The sequence below is a fragment of the Cimex lectularius genome, unplaced genomic scaffold, assembly GCF_000648675.2.
Source record: "Cimex lectularius strain Harlan isolate CLEC.00 unplaced genomic scaffold, Clec_2.1 scaffold5, whole genome shotgun sequence".
In the NCBI taxonomy this organism is placed as follows: domain Eukaryota; kingdom Metazoa; phylum Arthropoda; class Insecta; order Hemiptera; family Cimicidae; genus Cimex; species Cimex lectularius.
The window spans coordinates 1,187,018-1,205,450 of record NW_019392993.1 but is presented as its reverse complement, the minus strand read 5'-3'; the positions used below and the strand labels follow the sequence as shown (position 1 = coordinate 1,205,450).

General features: G+C 32.0%; 2 protein-coding genes across 2 annotated transcripts; one reads left to right on the top strand and one right to left on the bottom strand.

Annotated features, from left to right (window-relative positions):
- The first annotated feature begins 490 nt into the window (after nucleotides 1–490).
- On the top strand, nucleotides 491–11,387 carry LOC106666220 (MOB kinase activator-like 2). Its single transcript, XM_014393255.2, has 5 exons — nucleotides 491–769; nucleotides 6,888–7,051; nucleotides 7,138–7,234; nucleotides 7,295–7,419; nucleotides 9,347–11,387. The coding sequence occupies exons 1-5, from the start codon at nucleotides 765–767 to the stop codon at nucleotides 9,667–9,669; spliced, it is 714 nt and encodes a 237-aa protein (XP_014248741.1). The 5' UTR covers nucleotides 491–764; the 3' UTR covers nucleotides 9,670–11,387.
- Nucleotides 11,388–12,654: 1,267 nt separating this feature from the next.
- Nucleotides 12,655–17,175, bottom strand: LOC106666153 (structure-specific endonuclease subunit SLX1 homolog). The gene is made up of 2 exons (XM_014393110.2): nucleotides 17,056–17,175; nucleotides 12,655–13,530 (listed from the first exon to the last, which is right to left on the bottom strand). The coding sequence occupies exon 2, from the start codon at nucleotides 13,497–13,499 to the stop codon at nucleotides 12,735–12,737; it is 765 nt and encodes a 254-aa protein (XP_014248596.1). The 5' UTR covers nucleotides 13,500–13,530; nucleotides 17,056–17,175; the 3' UTR covers nucleotides 12,655–12,734.
- Nucleotides 17,176–18,433: the final 1,258 nt, after the last annotated feature.

The following is an 18,433-nucleotide window of genomic DNA, read 5'->3' as shown; positions in this document are numbered from 1 at the left end:
AAGTGAGCTATTGCGGTTCTTGAGTGGCTCAAATTTTCGGTGCTTGATTCAGTATGCTAAACATGCTTGGAGCTACAGGTACAAATTGATTCAAGAATTTAATTTTTAAGTTTTATTCTTTCATTGTTATTAAGCCATCAAAATTTTGGATATAGACTTCATTTTTAATACTAGTTAGCTTGTTTATTTATTTATTTTTTGTAGTTTGTATTTTTTTAGGTATACTTTGTATTTTATTTTTTGTATATTTTTTCTTTTTTCTCTATTTTTCTATTTGTATCTCTTTCTTCTCTAAACTGCATATATATTTGTAAACCAATGACCTCTGGCAGACGGATCGGACGATCCATGTCCGTAGTGCTTTTGTTATTTAATACAACGAAAAGTTTTAATTTTGTTTTAATTATTATTATTATTATTATATCGAGTATATTTGGTAAAAATAGAAATTTTGTCCGTGGGATTTTTAAATATCGAAGAGATTGGAGGGAGCCAGGTCTGTAGGGGAGAATGAGCCGAGTCGGAACCGGAGAAAGGCGACCCACCGAGCTGTAGTGGGAGGCAGTGATTCCGTTTGACGTCCAGATGGCAATGGTTCCTCTTTTGAATGGAAAAGAAATTCGCCATGTTTACAGATGGAATATTGTGATATGGTGAAATATTTACACTTATGAATTAGTTTATTGTCAGTGTCGTGGAGGTATCTAACATCTTTCAAGCTGGATAGATTACCCGAATATCTCCGCGATACCGTGGACTGGTTTATGGGGTGAGTCTTGACCGTCAAATTGATTTTCCCATCGGGAAAAATCGAGCTGACAACTCGGTTTTTTCACATTTTTTCCCATTTACCAGTGATTTCCTTCCAGTCGGGCTGTCTCATTTTCAAAAGGCGAACATCCGAGTTATTGATTTTTTTTCCTCGATAGGGCTTCACCGTTAAGGAAAAATCACCTTTCCCTCTGTACCACTTTACGATTTTCCTTGTATTTCCTTTTTAAAATCACTTTAAAATCAAAACTCGACAGAACATCTTCATTTTTTGTATTAAAAAGCCAAAGGGATAAAGTTTAAATAATATAATTTATCCTTCATTTATGTAACTCATTAAAAACGAAAAAAGTGCCATTTCACCCTAGTTTGTTTTTCGTCCATTTCGGCCCAGTTCCAAGATTTTTTACGCTTAATTTCCACCTCTGCCTAGGTCGATGTTTAAGATAAAAGAACGGAAAATAGCCTTACATCTATTCCCCTTTGGGATTGCAGATTCCAATGCAGAAAAATCCCAGTTTCAAATAATCTCACACACACAAACGCAGACAGAATGCTAGATCTATTTGATCATAAGTTCATGGTGAACATTTAAAATTTTTGGACATTCCGTCCCCTGGTTGTCCAGTTTTTTCTCAAAACTGGTTTTATTAACAAATTACATTCATGGCAAAAGAGTTGGTCAAAACTATCTTCTTCGTACACGGGGGAAGAAATTTGCTTTCACGCTCATTTAAGCGTAAAGATTTTTTTTTCACAGCTCACCGTTGAAAAACACCAAAACCAAAACAAAGTTAAGAATTCTAGCCAATACAATATCTCCAACACAGCTTACACAATACATAGGTTTTTTGTTTAATTGGTAATTTTTAATTATTTCTAAGACCATTAACACCAATTGAAAATCCTGCCAAAATCTCTTTGGCCAAAATGACATTGATTTATTAGAGTCAAAATTGACATATGACAGCTTTTTCAGTCTTTTTAGTTTTTGGATAAGTCAATTATTGACGTACAAATAAAATTTGCATTTTTGAACAATTTTCTTGTGCTACTTCTATTAAATAAAATATTTTCTTAGCCAAATTGAACAACGCAAGAATAAGAGACCTTTTCAAACTTTTTGTAACCATGGTCGACTGAAATGTTGAACTCTTGAAAAACCAGACCTAGGCGGAAAAAAAAGATTTCATCTAGAACTTCCAATACAGAAAACGTTTCTGTCTTGGTCAAATGAACTACTATAAAAACAACTCCAGATGGAATTTCATTCTTAATAACATCAAGAAAAAATGATCAGGATCAAAATTGTCATATGACAGCTTTCAGTCTTTTTTAGTTTGAGGTTAAAGTCAATTATTGACATATAATTTAAATATAGATTATTAGAAAACCTTTTTCTTCCACTACTTGTATTAAATAAAACATTCTCTTGGTCAAATTGAACACTGAAAAGTAGAAAAAGGCTTTCAAATTTTTTTATAACTGGTTGGTTTTGAAATGTTGAACTCTTGAAAAAAAACATACATGGAAGATCATCCTTTTCATCTAGAACTTTGAATATAGAAAACATATCTGTCTTGGTCAAAATGAACTACTATAAAAATGACCCCAGATTGGATTTCTTTCTTAATGACATAAAGAAAAAATGATCAGGATCAAATTGTCGTATGTCAGCTTTCAGCCTTATTTAGTTTGCGGTTAAAGTCGATTATTGACATGTAAATTAAATATGGATTATTAGAAAAACCTTTTCTTCCCCTACTTGTATTAAACAAAACATTCTCGTGGTCAAATAGAACACTGAAAAGAACAAAAGAGCTTTCACACCTTTTCATGGTTGTTGTTGAAATGTTGACTTAGAAAACAGACACGCGAAAAATCAGTTTTTTTCAACAAGAACTTCTATTAGATAAAACATATCCATCAAAATAAGCTATTATCAAAACAGTTCTAACCAGAATCTTTATTCTCTCTTTAAGACATCGAGAAAAAGTTATCAGGAACAAAATTGATATACGACAGCTTTCAGTTTTTTTTTAGTTTGCAGTTAAAGACAATTATTGCCATATAAATTAAATATGGACTATTGGAAAAACTTTTTCTTCCACTACTTCTGTTAAATAAAACATTCACAATGAACACTGTAAGGAACAAGAGAGCTTTCAAATCTTTTCATAATCATGGTTGAAATGTTGAACTTAATAAACAAACCCACAAAAGATAATTCTTTTCAGCCAGAACTTGTATTGCATAAAACAATTCATTCTTTGTCAAAATGTTATATTAGCGAAATAACTTGGCAGGAATTACTTTTTCAGACAAACCTGACACGCTCAAAATTGTCCTATAAAATAAACTATTGACACAAATAAACTATCAGATATTATGATCTGATAATTTATTTGTTATTGACACTAATAAAATTAAATCTAATTGGACTGATATTGCTGGAAATGGTTGAAAATGTTTTGTTCTATTGTTTCTGTCTATGTGTCTTTGTTCTATTTTAATATTAAGAATCGTAAAACTGCTAGGATGAATTGTAATGATTCCAGCCTGAATTACGGAGTGTTTCAGACCAAACTGTTACAATCAAAATGGTTTTTTAAGCTTTTAATCATTTCTTGTTTGAGGTTGAAATCAATTATTGTCACGTATAAAACTATTATATATGAGTTATTGAACATTCAAAAGTTATTAGTACTAAAAAACTAAATCTATTGCTGGAAAAAATTGGTATGAAACAAATTCAATAACTTTCCCAATGGCTTTTAAATCAACTAGTTTGATTTCAAAGCAAATTATAAGGATTTATAGCATGATTACACCAAACAAACCCAATTCTTTAATTAATTAATTTATTTATTTACTTTTTCAGCCAGAACTTTCATTACATGATACGTTTTATTCATTGTAGAGATTTTAAACTTTTAGTTTGCAATTTTGTTGCAAATTATTAAGTTTCTTAACATCAATTTGCATCAGTACAAAACAGGGATTTATTTAATTTTGGGGCAGCAGTACCTGAGTGGTCACCGTGATAGACTAATCGGTTGGTAGACCTCACGGTGATTGGTTCGATTCCCACCGTAGCCTCTGGCCTTTTTTTGGCTAAAATGCAAAGTTCATAAAGCCATTAAAAAAAATTAAATAAAAATAAAAAGTCAATTATTGAAATTTCTAGCACTATATAATATATATTATGCATGGCGGGCGACCAAGACCCGAGGGGTTAAATGCCTGGGTAGACTCGTACCCCATCCCTAGCACTATATAATAAAAATTTTAATTTATTTTTTTGCCAGAACTAGTTAAGATTTATAAAATTATTAGATATGAATTATCAAGCATTTAAAAGTTATTGGCATTAATATAATTAATTTTACCTGGACATAGAGGTCGACATGATTCAAATTTAACAATTATCACGATATGAGAGCTTTTAAAATATTGTAACATCAATTCCAAGTCAATTATCAATATTTACATATGAAGAGAAATTGAAACAAAACTTTTTCAGTCAGAACATAAAGTTAAAAATAACCTACAAAGAGTCAAATTGAAAACAAAATTTCTACAATGAAGAAAACAAAATTTTTTAAGCCTTTTGCTCTTCATTAATTGCTATTATATATAGGGCAAGAATAATAGAAGGGAATTAACTACTTCCATTAACTCTTGATCAAACCAAATCTTAACTTTTTCAGCCAGAACATTCATCACAAAAATATTCTCTACTACGAGAACAATAGAATTTTCAACACTTTTGTACTGTTAATTATTAAAAATCTTAAAAACTGCTAGCATTAATTGAAACAACTCAAGCAGAAATTACTTCTTTTTCAGACAAAATTGAGACAATTAAAGTTGTCGTTTGACAGTTTTTAATCTCTTCTTGTTTGAGGTCACTGTCAATTATTGAGATTTATGACATCATTAACTGCAATTAAATAAAAGCTTGACTACTTCAGCGAGGACATCCATTCCTTCTAAGACTCCTCACGTCATCAAAACTTTTTGTTAAAATTTTCTTGATGACTTTTAAGATTAATATATCTAAACTAGTGTAAAGTACATGATGTGAATATTCTATCTTTTCTAATTTGAGATCAATTTTACGTTTGCAGCACAAATTAAATAAACCCAATGTTAATTATTTCAATCAGAACTTCTAATTTTAGATTTTTGGCCTAATTCTTAAATATTGCATCAATGGTTAACTTTAATCAAAATTACTTCAGCTAATATTGCCCTTTACAGAAAGTCTTAATTGACTTTGAGCCAATTATTGTCATTTGTTATTCTATTAACAGCAATTAAACCATTTATTTTAGTTGGCATTTCTATTATTAAAAAAATCATTTGCTGAAATGTTGAAATTGAATTACTATGAATACAACTGAATACTACTTTCATACTTTTGGTTTCAATTGTATTGCTAATTATCAAGATTTATAAGTCTATTAGCTTGTAAATTATATTGCCAACTGTAAATTTATTTTTATACCAATAGTTAAAGTGAAGTTTATTCCACTTTTTATTGTTACACATTTTAATCAATTTACAAGCTCCTTTTCCGAAACGGCTGGGAAAACTAAATTTTGAAACGAATAATGGAAATGTTGTGTTAAACAAATTTATTACTCTATTTATTTCAATGCTATGTTAAATTTACAAAAGTTTTGAAGGTAATTCACAATGGCGTACATTCGTGTTTTAAATTTGCAGGCTGAAAGCTGACCATTTTGTTGTATAATTGCCAAAATTAGTCTCATAAGGTGACTGAAATCTAAAAAATTTCCAGCCTTATTTTGAGTTCATTGTACTTATTTGGCTTCATTAGCTGATAGTGGCAAGCGGCAGTTCGACAGTAATCAAAATCTGAACAGTTTTCAGCCTTGAGAGCCATTAAAAATTGATCATGATTTAAAAAAAATTCCTTACAAATTTATTAAATTTATAACAGAAAATGTAGCCTTAGTTGGATTTATAACTGAAAAGTTCATATTATGTGTATTTACTTTTCAGGAGGTTTAAACATAAAAATCCATTGGAACATTTATTTTTCATTTACTTCGTTTAGGATGCGTTCAAACTAATCAGACCCATGTGCTTTTTATTTGTTTTATTTACTTTTCATTTTGTAGAGTAATTCCCCGATAAAATGTTAATGCCGAGCTCTCACCCTATTTTATTTTTAAATTTGTGTTCTTTTCTCCGGTTATTAATAATACATCAAGATGTGATTCGATTTTATTCCAGCTGTTGAAAAAACTTACAGAATATTTTATGAGTTTATTTAAAATTCATAAATATGTGAAAGTGAGCATTAATATTTAGTAGGTAAAATATATTATTAGGGGGACCTCAAAGAAATTTTGTTTTAAAACTTTTGGAAAGCATTTTTTCTCCTTACAAGGCAAAATGTTTTATTTTATGATCCTGATAGTAGGGGATTAATTTAATTTTATAATAGGCTGGAGAAATATTTTAGAAAAACTTAATAGAGCTTTGTTTTCTACAGAACAAATCATTGTACAAGGATGTTATTACATAATGTAGTAACTTTTGTCCTATTTTATTTTAACGTTTTACCATATCATCCTTTCTCTTCTCTCAACTCAGGAAGCCATTATTCAAAGACATAATACACTGGGTAGTATTGCAATTTGTTTATTCATTTATTTATTTTTTAATAAATAAAATAAATCCAAATATTGAAAATGGCACCTGTAAAGGATCTAAAAATTGCAATCAGTGAATAGGGAGTCTTTGTAAACGAGTCTTTGTCAGTTGGATCTTGTTCCACGGTGATGTTACAATTTGGCCGAAATGCTTCAAAACAAGACAATTATCTGAGTCATTCAAGTCGCCATTACAGATAAATCTTTTTTCTTTTGACCTTTTCCTTCGTATGATTCAGTTTGGGAAATGTTAAGAATATTTTCAAGGCTGAAGGAATGATGAATCACCAATACCAACTTGTGTTCATCGTTGAAATGATATCATATCCAACTGTATCGAAGTCTAGGACGTCGTTTTATCTGAGCAAATGTTTTTTTAGATAATTTGTTTCTTGATGCCTTAATTTGACATGTTTGTTTCTATTTCAGAAAAGCCCGTCGCAAAGACAGAGAATCTTCATCAGTTTGTTCCGAAGAGCCAAAATTTTACTTAGAAGAAGCTGTTTTAGAAAGAAAGTTACCGGAAGTAGATTTAAAAATTTTAGTCGATTTACCAACAGGGCTAGACTATAATGAATGGCTTGCCTCACACAGTCAGTTGAATATTTTTTAAATAAATATTACTAACAAAATAGATCTGGCACATTTTGATTGTTTCATTTGTGTTGTTGTTTTGTAGCAATTGCGTTTTTCGACCACATCAATTTAGTTTATGGAACTATATCGGAATTTTGTACCATGTCGGGCTGTCCAGATATGACAGGCCCCCAACTTAGGTAAATAATCTCCTTTTTTAGATTTAATATTAACAAAACTAATTCGATATTTTGTTTCAGAACTTATTTATGGTTCGATGAAAAAGGGAAAAAAACTAGGGTAGCTGCGCCTCAATATATAGATTATGTTATGACATTTACGCAAAAAACTATAACAGATGAAAATATATTTCCTACAAAATACGGTAAGCAGATTTTTTTTATCTCATGATCCATACATTCATGGGAAATATTGTGCAGAAAATAAAGCTAATATCTTTACAAACATGTACTTTTTTCTTTTTTAATACATTATTTAAATTTAAATATACGACATTGAAAAATCACAACCATTAACATATTTTTATAACATTACAAAAATAGGTGATACAACAAATTAATTTCCTAATTAACATTAATTGCAATTAAAATGGTTAACTACTCAATTCCACTCCTCAGATTATCATTGGAAATAATTTTCTCCAGTTTGTCTTCTAATGTGTGAAATATTTTCCCTTTAAATGTGAAGACTTTGAAGAGAATCTGAAGGCGTGTTCTTAAAATCTATTTTTGGTTATTTTTATGGTAAAACTCGATGGATTTTCTCTCATATCTTTATTTTATACACATTGAAGGGATTGCGTGGTTAGGATGTCTACCTCATATTTTCTGCCATTTCTGGGTTCATTTCTTGTTATAGCCCATGAAATTTTATTTGATTAATAATATGTAAAAGGTATTGTAAAGTGGTTTGACCCTGGTATGCAACACCCAATTGGTAGTTGAACATTGAGCCTTCTTGAATAACAAGAATTGCATTATTTTACTCATCAAGTTGCATCATCATTGACCATGGGGTTTGTAAATTAAAAATATTGGCAACCTTTATGCACCAAATAGTGGTAATCCACGGCAAACATCTCACTTTTGCAATGAAATTTCCATTTACTTTACAACAGAAACCGTCAGCGTTTTTGGAGCACCGGTGGCAACAGTTCAGGTGTTGACATGGTGACTCATTACAGATAGATAAGAGACTTGGATTCGTATTCAGGGCCACTTGATTCAAATGCAACATACAAATGTGTTTTCTTTCCTTCAAAAAATGGTACCCCATGAGTTGATATGACCTCTGCCTTTGTGAACCCCACAAAAAAATTTTTCTTTCAAATCTGTATTTTTGCATAATACATATATGCAAAATACATCATGCTATGAGTTATGATAAAATTTTAATAATTTTAGATCTTCTCACTAATAGTCCACTTGAGGCTCTTTTTGTTCTTGTTTTTTAACTATTTTATAAACAAAAAACATGTGCAGTGCAACAGTTAAATAGGAAAACATAGTCAACTGAGATGTTCACATATTTCAAGTTATGTTTCAGCTTGAAAGGATGACTCATGACAACCGGAAGTCTTGACGATAAAAATGTGACTGGGACTTTAGACAATCAACTCTGTTGAACTGGATAGTTTTTGTTGTTGATCAATAAAAGTTGAATCATGAGAATGTGATGTGCCTTAAGGGACTAGATCATGATATGGATTTGGGAAGTCGAAGAGAAAAACAAATTCAGTAATCATTCAGAAAAATTTAAATCTGTAGTTTTTGTTTTTTTATGTACAGTTAGTCAGAAATCATTTTTTAAACAAGGGTATTTTATGTATGAAGTTATATGAATGTTCAATGAAGGTGCCAATGTTTTTGGAAAAAAAAAAATGAATTTGACAGTATATCTGAGCTGAATTTTGAACCTTGGACTTTTAACTTATACCGTGTCAATTTCTTAACCACTGTGGCCACTGATGCCATATTTTTTATATTTATGCTATATTTTCAAATATAATATCTCGTCCAGAAGTCCTTTGATGAGGGCTGCGGTAGCCGAGTGGTTAGCTTGAGAGACGGCTCGTAGACCTCGCAGACGTGGGTTCAATTCCCGCTGTCACCTCTGGCCCTTTTTTTCATGATACCCTTCCCCCCAAAATGAATGCATAACATATTGACTCATGCATATACATAAAGCCATTAAGAAAAAAAAAAGTCCTTTGATACATTTTTTACTCTATAAGATTGTTCTTTTCATTAAATAAAACCATTTTATTTTACTTTTTATTATTTTTGTTTCAGCAAATGAATTTCCGAATTCTTTTGAATCGATCGTACGTAAAATACTCCGCCTACTGTTCCATGTAATGGCACATCTGTACCACTGCCATTTCCGTGAAGTCGTACTTTTAAACCTTCACGCCCATTTAAATTGCCTCTTTGCACATTTGATACTGTTCAACGCAAGGTTCAATTTAATCGATCCGCACGAGACTGAAATACTTTCAGACCTTGTGACCGCTCTAAAACTTTTAGAAACTGACCAGGAACAACCGCAACAACAACAACCACAACAGGAAACTGTTCAACAACCAGTACCACCAGAGCAAAACAACGCTCAATAGGCTGTGAATACACTCTTGCACCAGCTGCTTGATCTCTTTCCTTTAACTTTGTGTATAGAGCTTGAAAAAAAAAAAAAAAATTAAAAAAAAGAGTAAAAAGGAAAAAAATTATATATAATGAAAAAGAGAAAAAAAAACCTTAGTAGTATAGAGCTCTCATAAGTCTTACCTTGGTTGTTTTATCCATCACGCACTCAAGGTGGACTTGTTATGTACTTAAATTGGGCTTCATGTTAAGCTGTTGTTAATTATTTGTTAGTTATGTATACATAATGTACATAGTGTATAGAGACTGAATGCTCCTTTGTGGTAAGTACATAAGACACTGTTAATTATCTTGCCCTGACCGAAAAAAATTGAGGCTGGTTTAAAAAAAATTAACTTTTTTAAAAAATAAAATGACCAGCTAGTCAAGAGTAATATATTATAACACATTTAAAGAGTACCATAAATGGCCTTCGGTCGAGGACAAACAAGTGTTAAATCTGACAGATAGTGTCCAATCAAGGTCGATAGAAAATCACAAGATTAGTCGGTTTGATGAAATGAACAAATGAAGTGATGACTTTTAAAATGTAGTATATTTGTAGAAATATTGCTTTTAAAACATTTTAAAAATTGAATTGACTCTCCCGATAGAAATAGAAATATTCCAATTAATATACGGAGATTTTAATACTCTGCTTAATTGTTTTTTTGTTTTCATTTGGACGTTTTAAGCGTTTTAAAGCATAATGAATTGTAATGACATTAGTGCCAACTTTTTGAAATCTGCTTCATTCAATAGTTTTATTATTGAAACTATGAAAGCCAGTGGCATTGTATTAACTTGTGGATTCGCCTTGTAGACATTTGTCCTTCTTAAAAAAGATCTAGGAGGGGGGGTCGGCATAATATTTTTATAATTTGACCGTTGTAATTGTCCCTAACTTTTTTTTAAATCAATCTTGGATCTTCTACCGACCTTGTTCATTAATGTTGTTTCCTTGTGAATATAACATTTTCGTTTTTAATTTTGCCCGTTTACAACAAAGTTTGTTTTTAATTAACTTTAAAACACAGCACTTGTGGTGCACTTGTGATGTGAAATTGTGATTTGTTAGAAAGTTTCTTGAACAAGAAAAAAAATGCTTAATTGGTTTTTAAATGTAATTTTATTAACAAACAAAAAATAAATTATTTGCTTTCTCCTTTTCTATTTTAGATCAATATTTTTGTGTGTTATGTCCAATAGACAGTAGTTTTAATGTTTCCCTGCCAAAAACAATGGTAATTTAATATAAAAAAAGTTAAAATTTTTACTCCCCCAACTTCAAAAAAGAAAAGAAAACAATTTTTGTTTATTTAGGAACAAAGTGGTAATAAAATATTGTATTAAGAGAAAAAACAAAAAACGAATTAAAACTTATTTTGCTTGTAAAGAACTATTTTTGAATGTCATGTTTTTGTTTCTGATACTTCTTAGGCTAGTGATTATTAATTCCTTGGTTGTTTTGTTTTTACTTATTTAATTTTTATCAGTTGACAATATACTATCTGTGTAGTCACTGTGTACATATATGTTAGTAATGCTAGTTTAATCTACACAAAACACATTCACCTAGGAAGAAAAAAAAGAATAAAATAAACAAATAGACTGCAAGAAAGCTATATCCTTAATTTTATGTATAGAGAGTTATTGAGGAAAAATTTGAGTAAAATAAATATTATATTCGTGATTTAGATGATTTCACTTATCACCTCATTTCCATATTTAAAATTAGAACATAGAAATCATTTATAATTTAGATTTGGAATCTGTTGTAGTTTTTGCATTTTTAAAGCTATAAATGTTGCCTTGGTAAGTTTAGTGCTTGCAAGACATTATATTTTTGATTTTAAGCTTTATTTATATGATAACTTATTTTATTTTTAGTTATCTTTCTTGTTTTTTACTTTTATTGTTTTGTTTGCCCATCATTGGCCACCACAAGCCATTGTGTGGAGAGTCGGTTGGCGTGCAGTTTACGGTGGTTAAGGATGGCTTTGTGGATTGGTTTTCCTCTCACTTCATAGGAGCCCTCCTGTGCAAACAATATGCGCAGTAAATTCATACTCTGCGCTACTACAATGGCCAATCATTGATCAGTGTGTGGATGGACATGTTGACTCAGATGGCACAGGGACACACTGATAGAGGACATCTTTCCGACCAGTATAGTGCCATTATGTAGAGGAAGCATTAGAAAACATCTCTCATACCCCTTAAAAGAAGAAGGAAGCTATATCTAAAAGCAACCAATCAAAAATATATAACCCTTGACCAGAGATTGTTTTGCAAAAACTGGAAGAGCCCTAAGATGGCATATGACAAAACAAACGGCAGACCCTTGGTCAAATATGAAGCACTAGTATAGTGACTAAGAACTGCATAAGGAGACACAAAACAAGCCCACAACAGCAATGGAAACTTCTTTGGAAGAATGGCATCTGTAAGTTTTAGGAAGAGGCCATAAAATGGTATACTAGATGGATCAAATAAGCAACATGGAGTAGGTGTATGGGGATTAAGGGGTTGAATTTACACCTGAGGTCTAAGTAATCCAGCAGTCTCAGGAGTTGATACAGATTATGAAAGGTGCACAGGTCTACTTACTTCACGACAGCCTGCTATAAAGGCACTAATGCTTTTAGCTCCAAAATTAGTTTGGGAATGCCTGAATTTCCTAATAAACCTAGGAAAACACATGGAGTACCTGAAAAACCTTTGGGATCTGTAAAAAGCTTTAAGATTAATGAGGAGCCCTATACAGCAATGTGGTTGCACAATAGACCTATACCGGTTATGGTGTGCAGGTCGTAAAGAGGCCAACTTTAATCTACAGTATAGCCACTTCAGTAAGGCAATTCTAACACCAAAAGCAGTCAATTTGTCTGGCCGAAGTGTATGATTGATTTATGCTTACATGATGTAAGGAAAGGAGAATTTCTTAATTTATCTAATTATTTAAATAATTTAATTTAAAAAAATACATTTGTTGAGTGATAAAATACAATCAATATCTATCAACTAAATATCACAATCATTAAAACAATTCGTTCATTGGTGTTTCTTGAAAACTGTCACAAAGAATAACAGAACGGACAAGCTTGGACCAAATGAGAGTCCCTTTACAACACGGGCAATTTCCCTTTGTAGGAATTATATGGTAGGTGCCTTTTGTGAATAAATCGGCACAGCAATTAATGTGGAACAAGCTGTGACAGGTGTTGTAGCAATGTAATATATGTTCATCCTGTTTGAAAATCGGGCCTTTGCATATAAAACAGTTAGACATCTCATTGACATTCAAATCAACACATCCCTCCTCTTCCTCGTCGCCTCTTGTTGACACCGCTATGTGATCAGGACAGTTCGGTAGTAACGGTTCTGAATCTAATAAATACTCGGGATGAAGTACAAGAACTTCTAACGGGGCCCGGTTCCAAGGGCCGATATTGAGCAATGCGTCCAAAAGCCTCATGTTGAAACTCAATTTTGATTCCTTACGCTTCTTTCGCCCTGTTTGACTTACGATAGCATTTCGTTTTGTAGCATTCTGCCATGACCATTCAAACCTGAGGGCGGATATTTCGTTGCGGAAGCCTCGCACTCGAAGGATCATCTCCCAAGGACCTTTTCGGTCTGTTTTCTTCGCTCCTCCTTTTATCATCCCGAGGTTGTGCTGTTTTAATCTTCTCTTTGGGTCGACGGTATACCCAATATAGACATCTCCTAAATGCTTTTCATTTAAGCAATATAAAAAATAAACTGTGTAATCCACTTGCTTTCTCTTGCTAGAAACCTCCATTTCCCATTGTCTTTTTTACTCAACAGTAATTCTGCAACAAACAAATAATTAATTGTCAGTATTTCTTTTTAAGCTTCATTATTTTTCAAAAAAATTCTCTGTTATTTCTTAGGTGTTTTCTTTGCTTAGGCTTCTCTTAGAAAGGGCAGTTTTTTATCTGTCTTTTTTTTACAAATATTTTTGTGCGCTTTCATAAATTGCCCCCATGTCAATGTTTAGAAACCCCTTATTAAATGTTCATCTGATTTTTGCTATAAATTCCAAAATTAACAGCAGAATCTAAAAGTACTAGTTGTGACATAACATTTAATTAGATATTTCAGCCAAATCTAGGAAATTAATTATTTTCTCTTCATAATGAAAAGAAAGTAATGCACTAACTGGAAAATTGGATCATCCTTGTTCGCCTATAACTTTTAGCCTTTTTTTAAGCTATTGTAAGATAAATTGTACTATCAGCAACAATACTATCAATGATTACTGATTTATATAAACTCAATTCTGCACATGGATGCACATACAGACATACACACATAGGAAGTAGAGTTGAGCATATCACTCCTAGCAGACCACTGGCAATACCAGTTTTTGTAATTTACAATAAATTACTCTCAAGCCAGGAGAATCACCCACTCCGAAGTCAGACTTTGGTCTTATCCGTCCGGGCGCTGAGGTTGGGTTTCAGTGACAATCAACAGCTAGGTGATTTCAGCCCCCGGCGTAATCTGTTTCCAAATCCAAACCCATTCATACTCAGTCCATCACCTCCCACACATAGAACTAATTTAAGTGAGGGTCTATGGAGTCTTCAATATTCCACCATTGGCCCTCTCACACTACACATTTATGCCAATAAATACATTCACTCTCAACACACACCAGGGGATACAAAACAATACCTGTATCAATACTATATACAGTTACAATTAATTAAGGTTTTTAGTTGAGATAAAAAAGTCAATGGCACGAGTGGGATTCGAACCCACGATCTTCGGCTTGATACGCCGCTGCTCTACCACTTGAGCTATCGTGACCTCGATCCACTCGGACACCAACTTCTCATCTCAACCTCACCTTTTGAATTTTCCCCCCTTTTTGCCAGTTTTCAAATGACGTGTAATCAGGTTGGATTCTCGACGACAAATGAATGGCCACAGAGAGCTTTAGTGAAGTATACTTCATATTTAATCATTAAATTCACTAATTTCGTGGTCTGCTTGACCAATTAATATATTACAATTAATTAAGGTTTTTAGTTGAGATAAAAAACAACTATATACAATGTATGGTGTGTTTAGTGACCATTAGTTAATGATTTTTTGGAGATTGTGAGATGTGGTCTGGTGTGACGTAGTATAGAAAAAATATTCTTTATCGTGCCAACGTTTTGATCTTTATTGAGATCATCTTAAGTTTGAAACATTAGCATGATAAAGAAAATGTTTTTCTAAACCTACGTCACACCAGAACATATCTCACGATCTCCAAATAATCACTATATACAATAAAATAGCCCTGTTTCCTCCGTATTATAAGAGGTAACAGAATGCATTAAAGGAAGCAGGAAAAAATTGCAAATTCTAACAGGATATTGCAAACTAAATGGAATCTGATGAATATTAGCATAGCCCAACATGGCAACTGCAGATTCTGTAAAACGCAAAGGAAACCATCCCACTAACTGTGGTGCTACACTTCTCGCAGGAGGAAGGGTTTTGGGACATACAATGTAACCATAGAAGGAGATTCACTAGAACCAGGCCTACTTCTCAAATTTCTTAATAATAATCTTTATTCATGGCTTAGCCATTTTGCATTGCATATAAATACATAACATGCAATACATCATTTATGTTGGAGAAACACAGCACTTTTACAGTTTTGTAAGCTATTACAGAATAGATCTATCTCTACTGAATTCATGAGCCTACATGCTCTGATAATAGGTGCTGAGAATAAATAGTATTACAGAAAGGGATAGAAAATAATTTTTATGTCTAGTTAATTTTAAAAGAACATTTAAATAAACTTGTTGCAGAAGCTCAGGGCTTTCTATAATAAAGTTTAACAATTTATATAAAAAATATAACATCATAAATATCTCTTCTTATTTTAAGGTGAATAATTTCCATCGCAGCTCTTAGTTCATCATAATTTATAGTCTAAGTTTAAGTGTAATTTGTAGGCTAAGAATCTTAAAAATCTATTTTGAACTTTTTCAAGTTTATTGATGTATCTGAGATAACTGGAGAGTTGAACTCAAGAATAGAGCAAATAATTGAAAAGTAGTTTTTATATAATTTAATTGTTGAAATCCTTGGAGTTTCTTTTTAAAAATCCTAGCAGTTTTACGGCTTTATTTACAATTGCATCTATATGATCAGTAAAAGAAAGAGTTGTATCAAAGATGACTCCTAAATCTTTTATTGATTTTTGCTCATTTAAATTTATATCACAAATATAACAGCTAAATTTAATTTGATTAGGATTTCTACAAAAGCATATAATTTGGATTTGTTAATGTTCAGGTACAAGTTATTTTTATCGCACTAATTAATTAGGTTGTTCAGTTCAAATTGAACACTATCACAGTCTTCTAGTGACTTAATTACTCTATAAATCATTTGTTAATGAACTTAACTTAACCTAGCCTAATGAACTAGGACTTGCTGGCATGCTAGAAGCATAGAACCCACATATATACAACTCCTCCTAAAGGGCACAGTGTAATACACACCCCAACTAATACATCTACATTTCCTAAATTCTTGTTTCCTCTGCTGGCGTCTGTCCTTGGCCTCGGGTGTTGGTCGGTCGAACTGGTTGCTTTAATATAATTCTACTTTTCACCATTTTTAATGGTTTATTTTATTTGGGGTGTCAGAGGCCACAACGGTTTAGACAATGACATGGCTCATCACTGTAAGGTAAAGGTCCTGAGTTTGAACCCAGTGGCCCCGCATACAAACCCAACTTGCTTACAAATAGACTTTTTATTTAAGAACACTGGCACCCCAAGGGTTGATATGACCTGTTGCAAACCCTTATAAAAAATCCTTCCTCCTGGATAAGTGTACCGTCAAAATGAAATGAATCGATTTTATTTAAATCAGCTAATGTCATAGAGGATACACATATATATGAAGATCATATTGAGGGAAAAAATATAATGATGGTAGTTGGTGAACACAATTCAACTGAAATTGATTTCTCCCTTAGGTCTGTCTCTTGGGTGTTTAGATGTACTTCTAGTACCGAGTTCCTCACTGAAGATGTCGTGAAGCCGAAAAGCTTAAGAAAGAAACGTAAACCACAGTAAAAGACGACAGACTCGACAGAGCGATCAAGTGACGATCAGTTTAACATATTTTATTTATGTAGTTTTTATTTTTTATAAATACGTTTATAAGTTCATATCATTGTCCTTCTTCCGAGCTCTGAGGAAATTTTAAATTAAATCAAAGCCGTAATTAAACCATGAGATGTTAAAGGACAATTATTTTATTAATTAATCAGGTTTGAGAAACGAACATTTAAAAGACTTGTTCAAAATTACCTGAAAACACGTACCGGCCAGCCTATGATTCCATGATAAACTAGACGCCGTCTCAACGATCATCGTTTCCTATGATGATGATGACGGTCACAAAACTTTCTTTTCTTCAGATTTTGAGTCAAAAGCTTTATAAATATATTCATTTTCTTTCATAGGCGCTTTGAAGCTTACTGCAATTTTAAAAATACACTTAATTAAGGTTTTTAGTTGAGATAAAAAAGTCAATGGCACGAGCGGGATTCGAACCCACGATCTTCGGCTAGATGCGCTGACTTTTTTTAACTTTTTTATCTCAAATAAAAAACTTAATTAAGTGTAATATATTAATTGGTCAAGCGGACCACGAAATTAGTGAATTTACAATTTAACTTTTCTTTTTTAAATTTAGATAACCTTTTACCATATATTTTCTTGCCTTTGCATAAAGCAACCAATACTATTAACAAATCCTTGCATAATAAGCAAATATATCTGTTTTTACTAGTAATAAATAACAAGTAGTGCTAAGTATTAATTACTAGTAGTAGTTAATACAATAAGTAACAAGTATTTGTCAATTCATTAAGAAAAAATTACATGTTCCAAATGTTTTTTTCACTATTTGTGTCTTACATTATAATACATATCACCAAATGTTTTAAACTGAAAATAAATTGTAAACATTTGTCCAATGAGCCAGTGAGAAAACGTCTTTAAAGATCTGTTTTTTTAAACCAGCGTACTAAAATTTGTTCCCTTTGTAGTCTAGTTGTGCTTACTGGCTGTCCCATTAATTTGAACTAATTATAAGCCTATCTAGATCTATTATAAGCCTTATTTTTCTCTATTCCCTTTATTGTAAATATATTTCGAGCCATACTGTGACTCCTCAGTACAACTGAAAACTGAGAGAAGTGGAAACCCAGATTTTTTTCTACTGCTGTCGTACAAAATTAATTGGTCAAGCAGACAACGAAACTAGTGAATTTAATGTTTTATTTACTTCACATGTACCTTACATTATGATACATTTAATTTATGGTTTCCAATTATGTTAAATGAAAATAAAATTGCAGTGTATGTGGGTGTCAGTAGTCTGTGTTAATGTATGTGTGTACACATTTTCTCAATTTTTTATTTAATTATTTTTTATAGGGTTTATTTGGGGGGGGGGGATGCAGAATACAATTCTTTCCTCTACACAATGTAAGCAGGTCTATTGTAGAACACCTACAACTTGCCTTGGAAAGTGCGCTATTCCTTATAAAACTTTCCTTGGTGTCTCTTATGGATCTCCTTGGGTTTACCGAAGTGGCTGTACCGTAAACGGGCTAATGCTTTAAGTATATATTATATTATATTTTAAGTATATATGCCAATGTTTCTGGTCCCTCCTGAC

Coding starts and splice junctions, on each gene's coding strand:
- LOC106666220 (XM_014393255.2), top strand. Junction 7,052..7,137: donor TGAATGGCTTGCCTCACACA/GTCAGTTGAATA, acceptor GTTGTTTTGTAG/CAATTGCGTTTTTCGACCAC. Junction 7,420..9,346: donor TATATTTCCTACAAAATACG/GTAAGCAGATTT, acceptor TTTTTGTTTCAG/CAAATGAATTTCCGAATTCT.
- LOC106666153 (XM_014393110.2), bottom strand. CDS start 13,499: ATGGAGGTTTCTAGCAAGAGAAAGCAAGTGGATTACACAGTTTATTTT.